At 54.9% G+C, this 17,709-nt stretch overlaps 2 protein-coding genes across 12 annotated transcripts in view; one reads left to right on the forward strand and one right to left on the reverse strand.

Moving 5' to 3' along the window:
• Window positions 1-16,832, forward strand: part of DNAH17 (dynein axonemal heavy chain 17) — a 219,450-nt gene extending 202,618 nt beyond the window's left edge. Inside the window, 7 exon segments of the mRNA XM_030922525.1 lie at window positions 873-1,100; window positions 4,868-5,059; window positions 8,352-8,531; window positions 8,939-9,121; window positions 10,513-10,695; window positions 11,030-11,173; window positions 12,069-16,832. Coding sequence (XP_030778385.1) covers window positions 873-1,100; window positions 4,868-5,059; window positions 8,352-8,531; window positions 8,939-9,121; window positions 10,513-10,695; window positions 11,030-11,173; window positions 12,069-12,359 — 1,401 coding nt within the window. The 3' untranslated portion in view covers window positions 12,360-16,832.
• Window positions 1-17,709, reverse strand: part of PGS1 (phosphatidylglycerophosphate synthase 1) — a 70,476-nt gene that overhangs the window by 7,609 nt on the left and 45,158 nt on the right. For 2 of the 11 annotated variants that reach the window (XR_004054857.1, XR_004054855.1), the window contains 2 exons: window positions 16,001-17,645; window positions 13,122-15,864 (listed from right to left, as the gene is read on the reverse strand). The exons of 2 other annotated variants lie outside the window; for them this stretch is intronic. Coding sequence is in view for 2 of the 9 variants with exons in the window: in XM_030922532.1 (XP_030778392.1) it covers window positions 15,819-15,864 (46 nt within the window). In the remaining 7 variants the exon portion in view is untranslated. Of the gene's footprint in view, window positions 1-10,561; window positions 10,690-13,121; window positions 15,865-16,000; window positions 17,646-17,709 lie in introns of those variants that run through there. 7 more of the 11 variants (XM_030922533.1, XM_010381923.2, XM_030922532.1 and 4 more) reach the window with 5 other exon arrangements.

Below are 17,709 nucleotides of genomic sequence, written 5' to 3' on the forward strand. Positions count from 1 at the left end.
CTGTAATCCCAGCACTTTGGGAGGCCGAGGCAGACAGATCACCTGAGGTCAGGAGTTGGAGACCAGCCTCACCAACATGGCAAAACCCCGTCTCTACTAAAAATACAAAAATTAGCCAAGCATGGTGGCGCACGCCTGTAATCCCAGCTACTCGGGAGGCTGAGGCAGGAAAATCGCTTGAACCCGGAGGCAGAGGTTGCAGTGAGCCAAGATCGTGCCACTGCACTCCAGCCTGGGCGACAGAGAGAGACTCCGTTTCAAAAAAATAAAAAAATAAACAACAAATGCTGGATTGACAAAAGCATCCCTCCTCCTCCTACTCGCTTGGGGCAGGCAGCAAAGCCCAGAGCGCCCAGGAGATGCTCTCTGCACTTTTGGTTAAACCCTAGCACGACCGCCCCTCCTCAGCCCTGGAGCCCGCCCAAGACCCCTCCTCACTACCGCTTGTCCTCGAGCGCCTCTGGGCCTGTCCCGGCTTCCACAGGTCTTACAGTGTGTGTTGACCTCAATCCACAGGGCTAAGCCTGGCCCCGGTGGGAAGCCCTCGGCTTCAAGAGGAGGGGTGGGGACCACAGAATCTCAGCCTTATGCCAGGGAGGACACAAAGGACTCACCGTAAGGCTGGAGGTTTCCAATTCATTGAACACAAAAATCAATTCTGGGGCCTCAGTTCCTTCACTGAAGACATCCTGGCATGCCCAGCACCTGGTTAGGGTGGACTGGTGGGGGGTGGGGCAGTGCCAGCACGAGGCAAGTGTGGGGTCCTGGCAGAAGAGCCCTGCCCTCACCAGGGAACACAGCCACGTGCCTGCCTGTCCTTGTGGGCTCGGGGCCGGGGAAAGCATGTAACCAGCCTCTGGTCTTGGCTGCAGAACATCCACCTGGTGGCCCGGTGGCTGGGGACGCTGGACAAGAAGCTGGAGCGCTACAGCACGGGTAGCCATGAGGATTACCGGGTGTTCATCAGCGCGGAGCCTGCCCCCAGCCCCGAGACCCACATCATCCCCCAGGGCATCCTGGAGAATGCCATCAAGATCACCAACGAACCCCCCACGGGCATGCATGCCAACCTGCACAAGGCCCTGGACCTGTTCACCCAGGTAAGGCCATGCCTGCTCGGGCTGCCTCACCATCCCATGCCAGGGCCTGGCATCCATCCCTTGGGGCCCCGAGGACCACTGAGGACCACTCTGAACTCTGGGGACACCTCCCCTCTGGGTTTCCCCTGTCCACACACCCCTCTCAGTCAAAATCAACATATTCCTAAAAGGCAGAAACATGCAAATCATTTCAGGTGCTGTGGCACATTTATTACTTAAAACTTTAGATGCAGAAACACATAGTTTTTAATCAGTTCTATGAACCTGCAAATGAAGGCTGGTAGATGCTGTCCATTGTGCTTGAAGAGCATGGAACACGTCATGACTGGTCCTTGGAATTGGGGCCAAGCTCCGTGGGGAGTCAACCTCCCTGGAGGTTGGTCAGCTTTCCTGGAAGTACGGAGTCCCACTGCTGGAGGCTGTGGGTAACCAGGGAAGATGGGGACGCTGTACTTGCTGGGGCTCTGGACGCATGACTGGGTTTCCTTGCCTTCAACCCCTCTGATCCACCATCAGCAGGAACAGCTGCCAAAACGCAGCCGACTAGGGAGCCTGGCTCCTACTCAGCTGCAGCGGCCGCTGGCTGCCTCTGGGGCGGAGGGGGAAGGCCTGGCCTGCCTGGCACCTGGGACTCGAGAACCCTCCTTGGCTGGGATCCCACTTGTGCATCTGCCTGGGGTCTGACCTCACTGACTCTTCCCTCAGAGACCTCAAGGCTTCCCTCAAATGCCACCTTCTCCACAGCCTTCCTGGCTGCGGTTTTTGTTTGTTTTTGAGATGGAGTCTCACTCTGTCACCCAGGCTGGAGTGCAGTGGTGCTATCTCGACTCACTGCAACCTCCACCTCCCAGGTTCAAGCAATTCTTGTGCCTCAGACTCCCGAGTAGCTGGGATTACTTGCATGCACCACCACACCCAGCTAATTTGTGTATTTCTAGTAGAGACGGGGTTTTGCCATGTTGGCCAGGCTGATCTCAAACTCCTGATCTCAGGTGATCCACCTGCCTTGGGCTCCCAAATCCTGGCCACTCTTGTCCTCGGGGGTGCTCCTGTCTGCAGGTCCTCATGTCGATATTTCTCCTTTTGGCACCTCAGCATTTTCTCTGTCTTCAACTTTTTCTGTGCACAAACTTGATCTCCCAAGTGGAGCCTAAAACCTTTTTGAGGTTTGACACCCTGTATTCTTCTTCTTTTTTTTTTTTTTTTGAGACGGAGTCCCACTCTTGTTGCCCAGGCTAGGGTGAAAGGGCGTGACCTTGGCTCACTGAAACCTCTGCCTCCTGGGTTCAAGCAATTCTCCTGCCTCAGCCTCCCAAGTAGCTGGGATTACAGGCACCCATCACCATGCCTGGCTAGTTTGTTTGTATTGTTAGTAGAGATGGGGTTTCACCATGTTGGCCAGGCTGGCCTCAAACTCCTGACCTCAGGTGATCCACCTGCCTTGGCCTCCTAAATAGCTGGGATTATAGGCACGAGCCACCGTGCCCGGCCGACACCCTGTATTCTTCTATAACCCCTAACAAAGATCTACCTATGGGGTGTTTCATCGGTCCATGAATGCGTGCCGTCCATGCCTGATACATTTTTAAAAAGTACTTATATGGAAATATTGGAGTCACCCACTAACAATTTCCACCAGCTTTTAAAGGATACACCCTTGTCCAAGTGTGAAAGTAAAAGAAAAAGCAGAAAAACAAATGTTTAAAATGGGTCCCCCATTCCATTAACCAGTCAATCAATACCACGCACCTCCCGCCTTGGCCTGCACCCTGCTGAGGGGCGTGAGGATACGTCTTGGAAGCAGCACCCTAGTGTGATGAGTGCTGTGGGGTGCACACCCTAGTGTGATGAGTGCTGTAGAGTGCACATGGTGCTGTGGGGCACGCACACGGTGCTGTGGGGCCATGCAGCTCACAGCGGCCCTGAGGTCAGCACCGGTCCTGGAACGGTTTCTGCCAGTCTGTACGAGATCAACGCAGAAACCCAGGAGGCACTTAGCCAACTTGGCAGCGACCCGACACCGCTGCGAATCCAAGCACAGGGGCGGTTTTCCTTTGGTGTTCCATTTTATTGTATTTTGCAAAGTGTCAGTCAGTGACAGGGATCGGGGCACTTGGGCAAGGACTGGGCCTTCACTTCCAGCCAGCATGGAGCCCTGCCAGCCAGCACATGGAGTGGCGCCTCATCCCATCTCTGGCTGGGGAGGTGGGTGGCCAGGGAGTGACAGCTGAGACCTGCGGGTAAGGAAACCTTTCACAAGTTCAGGGACCAGTTGCCTCTGAGGGGTTGTGGGCCTCTGAGAACAAGGGCCCAGGGGAAGAAGTGGTGGCGGGTGGAACCTGCATGTCCATGATGCCACAGACCTGAGTGCGGGCAAGCTGGTGAAAAGCACCCGATCGGATGGACTCTGGAGGATGGACAGACGGTGACACCCACCAGGCCTTCCCTTGTCCTTGCGGGCTGGTGAGGTCTCCCATTTGCTGGTGTCACTCTGGCTCTCCAAGTGTTCACTGCCAGCGCCCTCCCCAGGGAGCTGAGGTCTGAAAGGCACTGGCCAGGCCAGTCTCCTGGGCCCACCGTCTCCATCCCAGGCACCCAGGAGGGGATACTCAGGTGATAGAACTCTAGCTGTTCCCCTTCTTGTCCATGTTGCCAGAGGGGCCTGTGCCAGGCTTTCTATGACGCCCAGGACAGGGCCCCATTCTTGGTCCACCCAGGGCACTTCCCCTGGCATTTATCTGTCCCTCCCCAGCGGGAGCCTCGGCCACTGTGCCTGCGCCCCCCCCAGAGTGCCTGGCCCCGGAGGTACTCCCAGCCGCTGAGCAGAGCAGGTGGAGCACAGCTTGGTTTCAAGAAGCCTCTGTGTGTTCAGGAGTCACTACATAGCAAAGGTTTACGAGTAAAAGCGCACAAAGCCAGAGACCTAGGAGTCACAAATGGGGCTCAGCTGGCCTTTCCCTGGAGCTAGATAAAAAAGGTTTAAGAAACGACTCGACCCCATCCCCCCATCCCATCCCCCATCCCATCCCCCATCCTCTATTCCATTCCCTATCCTGATGGAACTTTACCAGGTGTTTTTAGAGTTTGGGACACTGTGCGTAAGTGATGAGGAATGTTGATAATTACAAAGGAACATTCTTTCTTATTAAAGTAGTCCCGAAACGTCCAGGATTTGGGAAGATCTTATCAGGAAGCAGTATCAATAATTCAACTTGTAATAAGTACTTGAAAGGGATAAAACAGCTTTTCTGGGCCGGGCGCTGTGGCTCAAGCCTGTAATCCCAGGACTTTGGGAGGCCGAGACGAGCGGATCACGAGGTCAGCAGATCGAGACCATCCTGGCTAACACGGTGAAACCCCGTCTGTACTAAAAAATACAAAAAACTAGCCGGGCGAGATGGGCGCCTGTAGTCCCAGCTACTCGGGAGGCTGAGGCAGAAGAATGGCGTGAACCCGGGAGGCGGAGCTTGCAGTGAGCTGAGATCCGGCCACTGCACTCCAGCCTGGGCAACAGAGCGAGACTCCACCTCAAAAAAAAAAAAAAAAAAAAAGCCTTTCTGAAAGAAAGAAAATCGTACTCAGTCATGACAGCCCAGCTTTCCCTGCAGCTGGTCTGATAGAGACCCGCTCGGCCCACAGCTTTGTCCCCCCACCGCCCCCACCCCAGCAGAGCATCTGGCAGGGGCGGGACGCTAGTCACCCTCAGGGGCACTTCTGTGTAAACTTCTACCTCTCCGTAACACCTGACTGGAGCGTGTGCCCCACAGGACACCCTGGAGATGTGCACCAAGGAGATGGAGTTCAAGTGCATCCTCTTTGCCCTGTGCTACTTCCACGCAGTGGTGGCAGAGAGGCGCAAGTTCGGCGCCCAGGGCTGGAACCGGTCATACCCCTTCAACAACGGGGACCTCACCATCTCCATCAACGTGCTCTACAACTACCTGGAGGCCAACCCCAAGGTGAGGGGCTGAGTGGGCCCTGTGCTTGAACATATCCCTCCCTCCCTCCTTCCCTCCCTCCCCTTTTGGTCTTTGTCTTAGGCTTAAAAGACATCAAGTAGGCCGGGCACGGTGGCTCACGCCTATAATCCCAGCAGTTTGGGAGGCCGAGGTGGGCGGATCACGATGTCAGGAGATCGAGACCATCCTGGTTAACACGGTGAAACCCTGTCTCTACTAAAAATACAAAAAATTAGCCGGGCGTGGTGTCGGGCACCTGTAGTCCCAGCTACTCGGGAGGCTGAGGCAGGAGAATGGCGTGAACTCGGGAGGCAGAGGTTGCAGTGAGCCGAGATCGCACCACTGCACTCGAGCCTGGGTGACAGCGAGACTCCATCTCAAAAAAAAAAAAAAAAAAAAAAAAAGACATCAAGTAGGTTTCACAAACCAAAGAGAGCTTGAAAGGCAGCACCATCTGTGCTCTCTCCAGCCTGATGTAACAATGGTCAGTCCTTCGCCCCCACCTCCTGCAGGAGCCGCTTCTGCTTGTTGGCACACTCCACGCTACCTGTCCCTCTTGCACCTGGGCGGGGATTCCCCCAGAATCCTGGCACCCCAGGGTGTGAGCTGGGACTTGGTGGGGAGGACAAGCAGGGCTTCCTGGGCTGCAGGCCTCACCATTGCTCTGTCAGTGTCTGGAGAGAACCCAGGTTTGGAGCAGGACGGGCAGAAAACCTCCCTGGATAGAAGGGAGTACTGTGTCCATTATGAGAATGCATAAAGGCGCATGCAGACTCCACAGAGGACTGAGCAGAAAGGCGCACATCCTCCGGAAACGGTCTGCAGCAGGAGGCACAGCAGGTTGGGGCACAGAGCAAGGTACACAGCAGGGAGGGCACAGGTTGGGGACCAGACGGTAGCGTATGAATCCCAGACCTGCTATTCACTGGATGGGGGTCCTCTGTAAGCAGCACATACGCCACTAGGCCCTGCAGCCCCATCTACAGTCTCCTAAGACTCGGCCCCATCCATAAACTGGAGAGTGCAGCAGTGCCCACCACACGTGGTTCTTACGAAGCTTTGACTCAGGCTAAGCCTGGCACAGGCCCAGGAGCCCCTTGCCCAGAAGGCCCAAGGCAGAAGGCAGTGCACACCCCTATAAACCCTGGGTCCTCCTCCTCACTCTCAGCCTCCAAATCAATAGCAATATGGACCCTGGCTCTGAGACAGCAAGGCCGGGGCGCCCTCTTACAGACTGGGAGAGAGATGGGAAGAAAGCGGCACTCAGCAGCATGGGGGGCTGCTGCGTGGGGCCACTACCTGCGTGGGGCCACTACCTGCGTGAGGCCTTGGGGTTGGAGCACTCCCAGGGCCTGGGTGGTTAAACACCTGCCCCTCTGACGTGAGAAACAGTGCTGGCACCAGGGGGGAAATGTTCAAAGCCTGCTCTGGCCCAAGCCAAGTGCAGTGGCCCAAGTCTATAATCCCAGCACTGTGGGAGGCCGAGGCAGGAGGACTGCTTGAGCCCAGGAGTTCAAAACCAGCCTGACCAACACAGCAAGATCCTGTCTCTACGAAAAATAAAAAAACGAGTCTGGAATGGTGGTGAGTGACTGTAGGCCCAGTTACTTGGGAGGCTGATGTGGGAGGGTCACTTGAACCCAGATCAAGGCTGCAGTGAGCCATGTTTGCACCACTGCACTCCAGCCTGGGACAAGACCCTGTCTAAAACACATACACATATGGGCCAGGCACAGTGGCTCACACCTGTAATCCCAGCACTTTGGGAGGCTGAGGCGGGCGGATCACCTGAGGTCAGGAGTTCAAGACCAGCCTGGGCAACATAATGAAATCTCATCTCTACTAAAAATCCAAAATATTAGCTGGCTGTGGTGATGTGCGCCTGTAATCCCAGCTACTCAGGAAGCTGAAGCAGAATTGCTTGAACCCTGGAGGCAGAGGTTTCAGTGAGCAGAGACTGCGCCACTGCACTCCAGCCTGGGCAACAGAGCGAGACTCCATCTCAAAAGTAAGCAACCTAAAAAATATATACATATGTATATAAACTCATGAGACCAAATCAGATGATTGATTAATCAACTGGTTCTTATTCAATGAACTCTCACTGGTATCTGAAGACAGCTCTTCTGGGCAGCACACAGCGGAAGTGATGTTATGAAAACATCTGTCTCGCCCTTCAGGAGCTGCAGACTTCAGGGAAAGAACAGGTGTGCAGAACTGGAGAGAAGCTGACCGTGAGCAGCAGGATTTCGCATCCTGGGTACCAAAAACGAATGTCAATTATCTTATTTTTATCCCAATTGCATGTTGGAATTACCTCTTGTAAAGTGGTTGTGACAAAACTTAAAATGACATTTGTGGCCTCGATCCGTGGCTCCCACCATCCTTCTGCTGAACTGCGCTGTGCAGGAGGCTCCACACTGGGCACATGGAGGCGGGAGGAACAAGGGCTGGCTTCATGGCAAGGACGCCCATGAGCCAGGCTTTGTAGAAGGAAGAGTGTTCCGGGGCGAAGGTGTGACGTGAGACCGCAAGGAAGCCTGAAGGGCAGTGGCAACGGCAGCGGGGAGGCGTGTGGTCGCCTGGCGTGTGCTCTGGTCCATATTGCTGAGTTTGGTCTTCATTCCCTAAGGCCCAGGCAGCCTAGGTCAGATAAGTCACTTGCTCAAACCCTCTATGTGACTGCAAAGACCCTGGAGGCACGGGAGCTACTAGAAGGATGAGAACCAGGAAGGACTCTACTTCCACAGGGTTGGAGACTCACCAGATGCATCTGAAGACGTGACTAACGGGACTTCGTGGACAAAAGATCGACAGCACTGGAGTGAATCCTTGAGCCACACAGAATCAAACCACTTGTGTTGAAATTGGACCATGAAGGGCAGTCTCGAATGTAACACAGAGCGGGAGAGGCAGAGGGAACAAGTTCCATTTCAGCCCTGTGGCCTCTGAGGCACAGTGAAGCACAGCAAACACCTGCCCCACGGGAGGTGCAGAGAGCACCGCCTCCGGAAGTGCTGTCCAAGGTGGAGGGAGGTGCCGCACAGCCCCTTGTGAGAGAACCCAAAGGGGCCGGACACTGGTGTCTGATGGTGCGGGACAGGGAAGAAAGGTGGCCCTGGGGCCAGGCGACCCTGAAGGTAAACGGCCAGGAGGCCGACCTGGAGGGCGAGAAGGCCGCAGCACCGAAGGCTGGGTTCCCATACCCTGCCTGCCTGAGCCTGACCCTCTTTCATGGAAGAGAAGGGGCACAGGGGCGTATCTTTCCCTACACACAGTCATCCTTCCTCAGGTGCCCTGGGACGATCTCCGCTACCTTTTTGGTGAAATCATGTATGGCGGCCACATCACAGATGATTGGGACCGTCGGCTGTGCAGGACCTACCTGGCCGAATACATCCGAACAGAGATGCTGGAGGGAGACGTCCTGCTGGCCCCCGGCTTTCAGATCCCCCCCAACCTGGACTACAAGGTAAGGGTGACAAGATAAACAGGAGCTTAACGTAATGAAGGCTCGTGCCTCCCGGTGAGAGCCTGGCAGCACAAATGGAGTATCAATAACTGAGTAAGAACCCAGGCAACCAAAATAAAAGGATGAGAAATGTGTCTCACGTAGAAGCACAAGGCTAATACAAACTTTTTTTTTTTTTTAATTAAAAAAAAAGAAAGAAATGCAGCCTCAGGGAAGGGGGAATGGAATTTTCCTTTATGTCGCTGGGAGCACAGGGGGCAGCCCACAAAGGGGACTGGGAAACAAGTGGGATCTGTACAGAGAGCAAGACGTGGGTGGAACGTTCTGGCAAGGAACGCTTAACGAACAGGACATGGGTTTCAGCCTGCACAGCTTTGTGTCTGCTTACAAACTGCCCTCTTTTTTAGGGTTACCACGAATACATCGATGAGAACCTGCCCCCTGAGAGTCCCTACCTATATGGCCTGCACCCCAACGCAGAGATTGGCTTTCTGACGGTCACCTCAGAGAAGCTGTTCCGCACTGTCCTGGAAATGCAGCCAAAAGAGACGGACTCAGGGGCAGGCACAGGAGTGTCCCGCGAGGAGAAGGCAGGATCTTTAAAACCGCTCCCAAGCAGGAGGAAGGGGGAGGATCTAGAACCGGGGACGGGGCGGCAGTACAGGGGAACTTGCTGGTGAGGTACACCCTGCCCCAGCCTTGGGCTTGGGTATCAGAAACGCTGGGTTGGGACCCACAGGCTGGTGGGCAGGTCCTCAGGCATGGCAGCTGCAAGCTTCGGGTGAGGGCATGGGCCCAGACAAAAGGGATCCTCAGGGGTGTGGATGTGGCTCCGAGAGCGCCCCAGCCCTCCGCCCTACAGTCTTCCAGCTTCCCCAGCTGAGTGCCAGGGAGGGCACCAGCCATTCCCCGCCCTGGCCCGGCCAGCACAACAGCAGTAGCAGCTTGTGCAGGGCAGCCGGATGTGCAGGAAGGTGGTCAAGAGCAGGAAGATGGGTGGCTCAGGGGCCACGACGGCAGGTCCTCTTGCTGCTCACAGTATTAGAGCTCAGGGATGTCAGTGCTCTGAACAAATTCTCACTTGTCTGGGGAGCTCTGTGCGGCCTCCTGGGTACCTCCTCCGCTTTTTTTTTTTTTTTTTTAAGAGACGGAGTTTTGCTCTCGTTTCCGAGGCTGGAGTACAATGGCGTGATCTCGGTTCACTGCAGCCTCCGCCTCCCGGGTTCAAGCGATTCTCCCGGCTCGGCCTCCCAAGTAGCTGGGATTACAGGCACATGCCACCACGCCTGGCTAATTTTGTATTTGTGGTAGAGACAGGATTTCACCATGTTGGCCAGGCTGGTCTTGAACTCCTGATCTCAGGTGAACAACCCGCCTCGGCCTCCCAAAGTGCTGGGATTACAGGCATGAGCCACTGCACCTGGCCTGTACTTCTTAATAGAATGTGGAAAAGCTCTATTATGTATTAGCCAAGCACTGGGCTTCCCAGTAAAGACTGAATTCTCCATGTGAGACCCTTCTCAGTCTAACGATTGACATTAGAAACTGACTGACAGATGGTGGTGCAGGTGACCACTGCACTGTGTGGGCCACTCCTTAACAGGGTTTGACCGGCATGGTCCCTACAGAAAGCCTATGTAAAGGACAAAGTCACAATCCCTCAACCACTGGCTAAATTTGACCAGAGGCCGGTGCATGGGAATAAACGTCTGAGGCACTGGGCCAGGTGGCCTGAGGCACCCACAGCCGCAGCTGCAGGGCCTTGTAGTGAGATCAGAACATTCAGAGCTGCTGGCCAAGTCCCCCTCCCCTTGTCAAAGGTGTGGCTGCACCCACGACCCTGCGTTTCTGGCAACCCCACTTGCCTCCTCCCTCCTCTCCAGGACTTGGGACTGGGAACATTTTGGGCAGGTTCCCTGGCCCTGCAGCGGGTGGGGCTGGGCTGCTTGCAGTGACGGGCTATCTGGGGACTGGCTTCCAGGTGAAGGCCGTGCTGGACGACATCCTGGAGAAGATTCCGGAGACTTTCAACATGGCTGAGATCATGGCAAAGGCAGCCGAAAAGACCCCCTACGTGGTAGTCGCCTTTCAAGAATGTGAAAGAATGAACATCCTGACCAACGAAATGCGCCGTTCACTGAAGGAGCTGAACCTAGGGCTGAAGGTAAACATGGGTCAGCCAGGCCCCAAGGATGTGGCTGGATGGCGAAACCAGCAGAAACCCAGGCCTCTGGCAACCCAGGCCTAGCACGGGCCCTGGGATCAGCATGGTACTGCTCCCTCTCCAGAGTTCTGGCCGTTCCAGAACAGCCCCGGGAGCTCATCTAGACAGTTCCTTAGCAGGAAGCGCTTGCGCGGCCCTGATGCAGGGTATCTCGAGAGGCAGGGTGTCTCGAGAGGCGCAGCACAAAACCACACTGTGCTGACAACTCGTGACATGCACTGGGGCTGGTGCTCTCCCAGGCCCCAACCCAGGGCTCCGTCTGTGTGTCTCCTAGGGAGAACTGACCATCACGACCGACATGGAAGATCTGTCCACGGCTCTCTTCTACGACACCGTGCCTGATACGTGGGTGGCCCGGGCCTACCCCTCCATGATGGGCCTGGCGGCCTGGTACGCAGACCTGCTGCTCCGCATCAGGGTAAGTGCGGTTTTCTCTGAGAGGCTTCCTAAGACTCAGGGACTAAGTGCCCAGGGCTCGGCACACCCCACACCCTAGAGCCTGCAGGAGCATGGCCAGGAGGCTCCTGGGGGCCTGTCCTCCATCAGACCAGGGCCAGAAGGGCCTAGCCCACGCCCCGCCCATCCCCTCCCACGCCCCGACAGTGCAGCCACTTCCTCCCAAAGGAGGAAAACAAGCCAGGCCACAGAGAGCAGCTTCCATCAGCTCCTCCTCAAGCGACCCTCAAAGGGTAAGCTGCCCTCTATAAGGAGCGAGGCAATGAAGGCAAGAGCCTCTCTGGGCTCCTAAATTATCCACAAATGGGTAGCCATTCCCTTCCTGACCCTTCTCTACCTGTTCCCTTGTTTAAAATGGAGCAGACAACAGCTGGACGTGGTGGCTCATGCCTGTAATCCCAGCACTTTGGAAGATCAAGGCCGGCAGATCACTTGAGGCCAGGAGTTCAAGACCAGCCTGGCCAACATGGTGAAACCCCGTCTCTACTAAAAATACAAAAATAAGCCAAGCATGATGGCCTGCACCTGTAATCTCAGCTACTTAGGAGGCTGAGGCAGAAGAATCGCTCGAACCCGGGAGGCGGAGGTTGTGGTAAGCCAAGATTGCGCCACTGCACTCCAGCCTGGGTGATACAGCGAGACTCCATCTCAAAAAAAAAAAAAAAAAAAAAAGGGCAGACACCAAAGTTGCGTCACGGCAGGTGGCTGGGCTCCATGGCCCCTACTCTGTCCAGCACTTCTAGCTCGCTGAGTAGCCCATGGAAGGTTCTGGCATGAACCTTGCTCAGAATGACCAAGGCCCTGTCGTTCCCATGTCATCCTGTGCCCTCTCCTCAGTGGCTCGTGTGTCCTTGCAGGAACTCGAGGCCTGGACAACAGACTTTGCCCTGCCCACCACCGTGTGGCTGGCTGGCTTCTTCAACCCCCAGTCGTTCCTCACGGCCATCATGCAGTCCATGGCCAGGAAGAACGAGTGGCCGCTGGACAAGATGTGTCTGTCTGTGGAGGTGACCAAGAAAAACCGAGAGGACGTGACTGCTCCCCCCCGAGAGGGCTCCTATGTGTATGGACTCTTCATGGAAGGTAAGGAGGGTTCTTTCTGTCTGCAGAAGCTTCCAGAGCCAGTGCTACTTGCCAAGACGAGATAAAACTAGCTCTTGGCAGAGACAGGCTGTTCCAGAGCTGTGGGGGCAGGCAGGAGAGAGGTGCTCTCAGGGGGGCACCAGCCTGCAGGTCAGAGCCACCCTGGCCCTAGAGAGGGTTGAGGGGATTCAGGGAATGTGCAGCGGTCTGGAGGAGACCAAAATCACCCCAGTCACTTGGCCTCTGCTTTACTGAAAACAGCAGAGCTTGTGTGAGAGCGGCTCCCACCTGATGAGAAGCACTGAAAAGCTCAGGCTTTCCCTGCCGTGGAGCAGTGAGCCCAGGACCGAAGTGCGTTTTGTGGCTGCGCTGAGACTCCAGGGCAGGCTGACCGGCCCAGTCCCACCCGCTCCCCAGCTGCTGCGGCTCCTGGAGCACAGGGTTCAAGGGAAACGAGGCTGGCGCACCTGTTAGAAATCCACCCCCACATCACCCCTATGCTGCTACACAGAAGAGGTCAGACGGGACAACGAGGCCGGCCATCTCCTCAGCCCGCCTCTGAGTTGGGCAGCAATGCCACCACCACATACCTGTCCCCTTCAACAGCTGACATCACCCTGTTACCTGTGGAGTGGCAGGGCTGGGCCGGCAATGGCTCAGGCGCCCCATTTCCTGCACAACCAAAGATAAGCTCTCCATGTTTATTTTGCGATTTCAGACAGGAAATAGAACATCATTAAACAGAGCGAGTAGAAATAATAGTCTGGTTGAAGGCAAATAATATTTATATACATAGCTGTATGCACACATAGAGCAGACATTACACATGAAGAATCAGGGAACTTTAATTTTAGCTGGAGTTATGATTTCCTGCCACTGACATTAAGGCTGACAGATGAGGCTCTGAAAAAGCCACAGATTTAAACGGATGGAACCCGAGGGCTTTAGCTGAGCGGTTCCCTGTGCCCAGCGAGACGGGGTAGTTACAACATGCACGCCATCACCTACGAAGGCCTCTGCTTCCTGCTGTGGCACCTGGCCTGAAGCCTTTTGGGGTGGAGGCCCCTCCCTTCCTTACTGGCCGCACACCCGGCCCTCAGCCATGCTGTCCCTGCAGGCGCTCGCTGGGACACCCAGACTGGAGTCATCGCGGAAGCGCGGCTGAAGGAGCTGACCCCAGCCATGCCTGTCATCTTCATCAAGGCCATTCCTGTGGACCGCATGGAGACCAAGAACATCTATGAGTGTCCTGTGTACAAAACACGCATCCGCGGTCCCACCTACGTCTGGACTTTTAACCTGAAGACCAAGGAGAAGGCAGCGAAGTGGGTCCTGGCAGCCGTGGCGCTGCTGCTGCAGGTTTAGCTCCCCCCCCCGCCTCACGGCCCACGCTCCCCGGGGCTGGACCACGACTCAGCCCTTCACTTTACAGGAACTGGTGGTTGCTTTTGTTCTCTTAAATAATCAAGGTGCTTTGTAACCAAGCACATCTGAACTAACCAGAGGGTGGAGGTTGGCGTGGAAGAGGTGGGGCAGATTAAAGCCAGTGGAGCCATTCAGCTGTGCCCATCTGACTCCATTCTATGCCTGATGGCCACCGTAGGGCCTGGCTCAGGCTTTGGGGAAAGGCCCCAATTCCCAGCAGCCAGAGGCAAGCATTCCAGGAAGCAAACCCCAAATCCTGACTTCCTGGGGGGGGTGTCAGTGGGGTTTGTTTTTAACACGAGCAGCATGTGCGGTGAAGGCTTGGCACTCACACCCTCTGGCCTGATGCTACATGCAAACCACCTGCCAATGAGGGGACAGGGCGTTACCCCATAACAGGAGCTGCCGCCTCCACACAACGTCTCATCTGCCATTACTCCCCACTCCCAAAAACAACAGGACCTTTTACAAGTAAGGAAACACACCCAAGCCCCCGCCCCCAGAGTCTAGAAGAACAAGCCGTTCCCACAAGCAAGCCGGGCCTGTGGGACTCTGTGGCTGTGCTGATGCAGGACACGGCAGTGAGGTGGCCAGGCTGGCTACGGCAGCAGGGTGCAGGCACAAAGGAAGGGGATTAACTAGCAACCTGGGGGATGAGGGGAGGCAGCTGTAAACGCCAGAAAAGATAGATCCCAGGGGGACCAAGATAGGGTCCTCAACATTTTTTTTTTTTTTTTCTTTTTTGGAGACAAGAGTTTCACTCTTGTCGCCCAGGCTGGAGTGCAATGATGCAATCTCGGCTCACTGCAACCTCCACCTCCTGGGCTCAAGCGATTCTCCTGCCTCAACCTCCCAAGTAGCTGGGACTACAGGCACCCACCACCACACCCAGCTAATTTTTGTATTTTTAGTAGAGACAGGGTTTCACCACGTTGGCCAGGCTGGTCTCAAACTCCTGACCTCAGGTGATTCACTGACCTTGGCCTTCCAAAGTGCTGGGATTACAAATGTGAACCACTGCGCCCGGCCCTCAAAGTTTCTTAGGCTTCAAAGCAAAGCAGGCTGGTGCAGCGGCTCACACTTCTAACCCCAGGAGGGCGGGATTACTTGAGCCTAGGAGTGTTTTAAGACCAGCCTGGACAACATGGCAAAACCATCTCTGCCAAAAATACAAAAACTGAGCCGGGAATATTGTATGTGCCTGTGGTCCCGGCTAGTCAGGAGGCTGAGGCAGCAGGAGGGTCGCTTGAGCCCATGAGGTCAAGTATGCAGAAAGCCATGATCATGCCACTGCACTCCAGCCTGGGTGACAGAATAGACCCTGTCTCAAAAGGGGGAAAAAAGGCAAACACACGCACTAGGAATGTCTTTCTAAGTTCAGCTTGAGGATCAAGTTTTGCAAAAACATTTTTCCAAGTTTACTCACCTAAATCATGGGTTAAGAAGCATCTAGGAAATCCAAATTCTGAGGGTAATGATTCACAACAATCTTAGGGCCCAGTAGGGCTATCGGAGGGAGAAGAAAAACATCCCTCAGATCCTCTCTTCCTGGCGCCCAAGGAAGGAATCCAGCCCCTTTGGGGCTGCAGAGGAGGCAGTTTCAGCCTCCCCCAGCCTGGCTGGGCCAATACCTCTGCTGGCCAGGAGGGGTCACTGCAGCCCTTCATGTGACCAGGGGAGATAAAGCTGCCAGGGGCCACCAAGCAACTCACTTCAGTCCCTGGTAATAACCACAAAATGTGAAGTTTTTCCATTTTGCCTTTAAATCATGAAATAAGAGTAATCTATTCCACACATATACATCGTGGGTAGTTGACAAAATTATCTCTAAACCTTCCAAGAGATGATTCGCACTTAAGCTGCACTCCAGCGACGGGGAACACAGGGACTGGAGCACAACAGCCCCGTGCACCTAGAACGCCAGGAGGACTGCGGCGGCAACCACCCACTGTTCTCTGTTGCTGTGGTTGCTCTGCAGAGTTAGGGAGCCTTGGTCTAGGGGAGCTCCTCGGGGAGAACCTGCCTCAGACAGCCTCGAAGGTCATTAGCCGAGACAGAGGGAGCAGTGGTGCGCTGCGGGAACAGCACTGCAGATGGCTTCAGCCGGGCTGTGGCACAATGATGTTTACTCTGGTCCCACAGAATCTGGAGGAATGCGAACTCTGTTTACCGAAAGCCTCTCTCCAAACAGAAACCCACTGCCCCTGCACATTCCTTTGGCTCCTCTAGTCTAATTGTCCCACAAGACATAGTAATGACTAGTTTGAAGGCAAACTGTTACCTGACGTGCTGCTGCCCAGGGCAGTGTGGCCAGGCCGCCACTCCATCTATCCCCAGCCACTCAAACTGCAGTTCTGCCTGGTGCGGGGGCTGTAGCTGCCCTTGTCTGAGACCAGGTGAGCCCATGCAACCAGACCCCATGAAGGGTGACAGTGACTGCTGCCAGCCCTCGGGAGGGAAAGGCAAGAAGCTGCTTCTAGAGAGGCAAAATACAGAGACTCAATCTAATCTCACTCCACGAAAGGAAAGGCTGCCATGCCCTGCAGCCCAGGAAGCTGCTCTCTGTGCCAGGGTCAAGCACCTGAAGCTAAAGAGATCAGGCAATGAGGTTACGAAAGCTGCTCCTGGAGAATTGGGGGGGTGGAGAGCTGGCTTTATAAACACACGACGTGTATTCGAAATCCCTGCTACTAGGTGACACAAAAATGTTTTAAGTAGATCCAACACAAAGTTCATTCTTCAAAACATAAATTGCTAGGGCAAAAACAATCACAAGGTATAGTCCTTAAATGAACTTCAAGTCAATCGAAAAAATTAAGGCAACTGGAATTGTGAACACCATTTAGGTATTTGATGACAGTAAGACATTCTTGGTAATTTTTGTTTTAGGAGTGACACTGGTGCTTTTTTGGTTAAGTATATATTTTGGGGGAAGATAACAGGATATGCACGTTATTTAGAAATAGACACGTGTGCATATCAGAAACAAGCCAAAGTGGCTGCCTGAGGGAAGGGAGGGCAGGAAATGGCCGCAGTATTGTTTTACTCTCTACATTTGCACATAGTATTCAAATAAAATTAAAAGTAATTAAAATAACTAGGAGAAGTTGCAAGATAAACTACACATTTTTTAAAAATGAGATTTAGCAGAGAACTAAGGTGGCAGGCACTAAGGGAGCCCATGCTGCACACATGAGACGCCAGCATTAGGGCACGCGCCAGCCACATGGGCCCTGGCTCCTCTTGGACTCCTCACCGTCCCTCCCCACAAGCCACCATCCAAAGGCCCAATCATCCAAAGCAACAGAGCTACCCCCAACATCCAGACCCAAAGAGCAGGGGCCGCAGGGGCCTCGGGAGCCTGACCCCACCTGAAATGCAGTCCAGGCCCAGAGGAATCCAGGACACAAGAGGGTCACCCAGCAAAGACCCCACCTTTAATGGCAGCCACCCCCTGCCTGGACCTCTAGGCGTCAAGACAACCCAGGGGTACCTCAGGTGACTGTGGGACCCCACTGGTGCCTCTGGTGAAGCGGCAGACCCCTCCTGGGTGGGCAGAGAGGGTCCTGATACTCAACTTCCAGAGTCTAGAAGGGTGCATCTCTATAACCGCAGCACAGGGATGTCAGCGAGGCGTCCAGGCAGCAGCCGAGATCTGGCTCCAACGACGCCCCACCCTGTGGGCTGCAGCTAGCCAGGGCAGCAAGCCAGAGCCACTCTCACGAGCAACCGTGCTCTCCTCCTCCCACGTCTACATCACCTGCACCAGCATGCTCAGCTTGGAGGGGCTCAGTCTGCCTTTGTGCCCCCTCATCCCTGAGCCCTTGCCCCAGGGCCTCTTCAGGACCCCCTGGGAAGGGAGAGCAGAAGGGGTTGCCCACTGCCGACCCCAACACAGGCATCTGGAGACTCAGTGGAGTGGGTACCTGATGGAAAGTCAACAGACTGCCTTTAGCATTCAGCTTCTACCTTTGAGGACAGTTGCCACAC

This window comes from Rhinopithecus roxellana, chromosome 19, assembly GCF_007565055.1.
Source record: "Rhinopithecus roxellana isolate Shanxi Qingling chromosome 19, ASM756505v1, whole genome shotgun sequence".
Taxonomy (NCBI): domain Eukaryota; kingdom Metazoa; phylum Chordata; class Mammalia; order Primates; family Cercopithecidae; genus Rhinopithecus; species Rhinopithecus roxellana.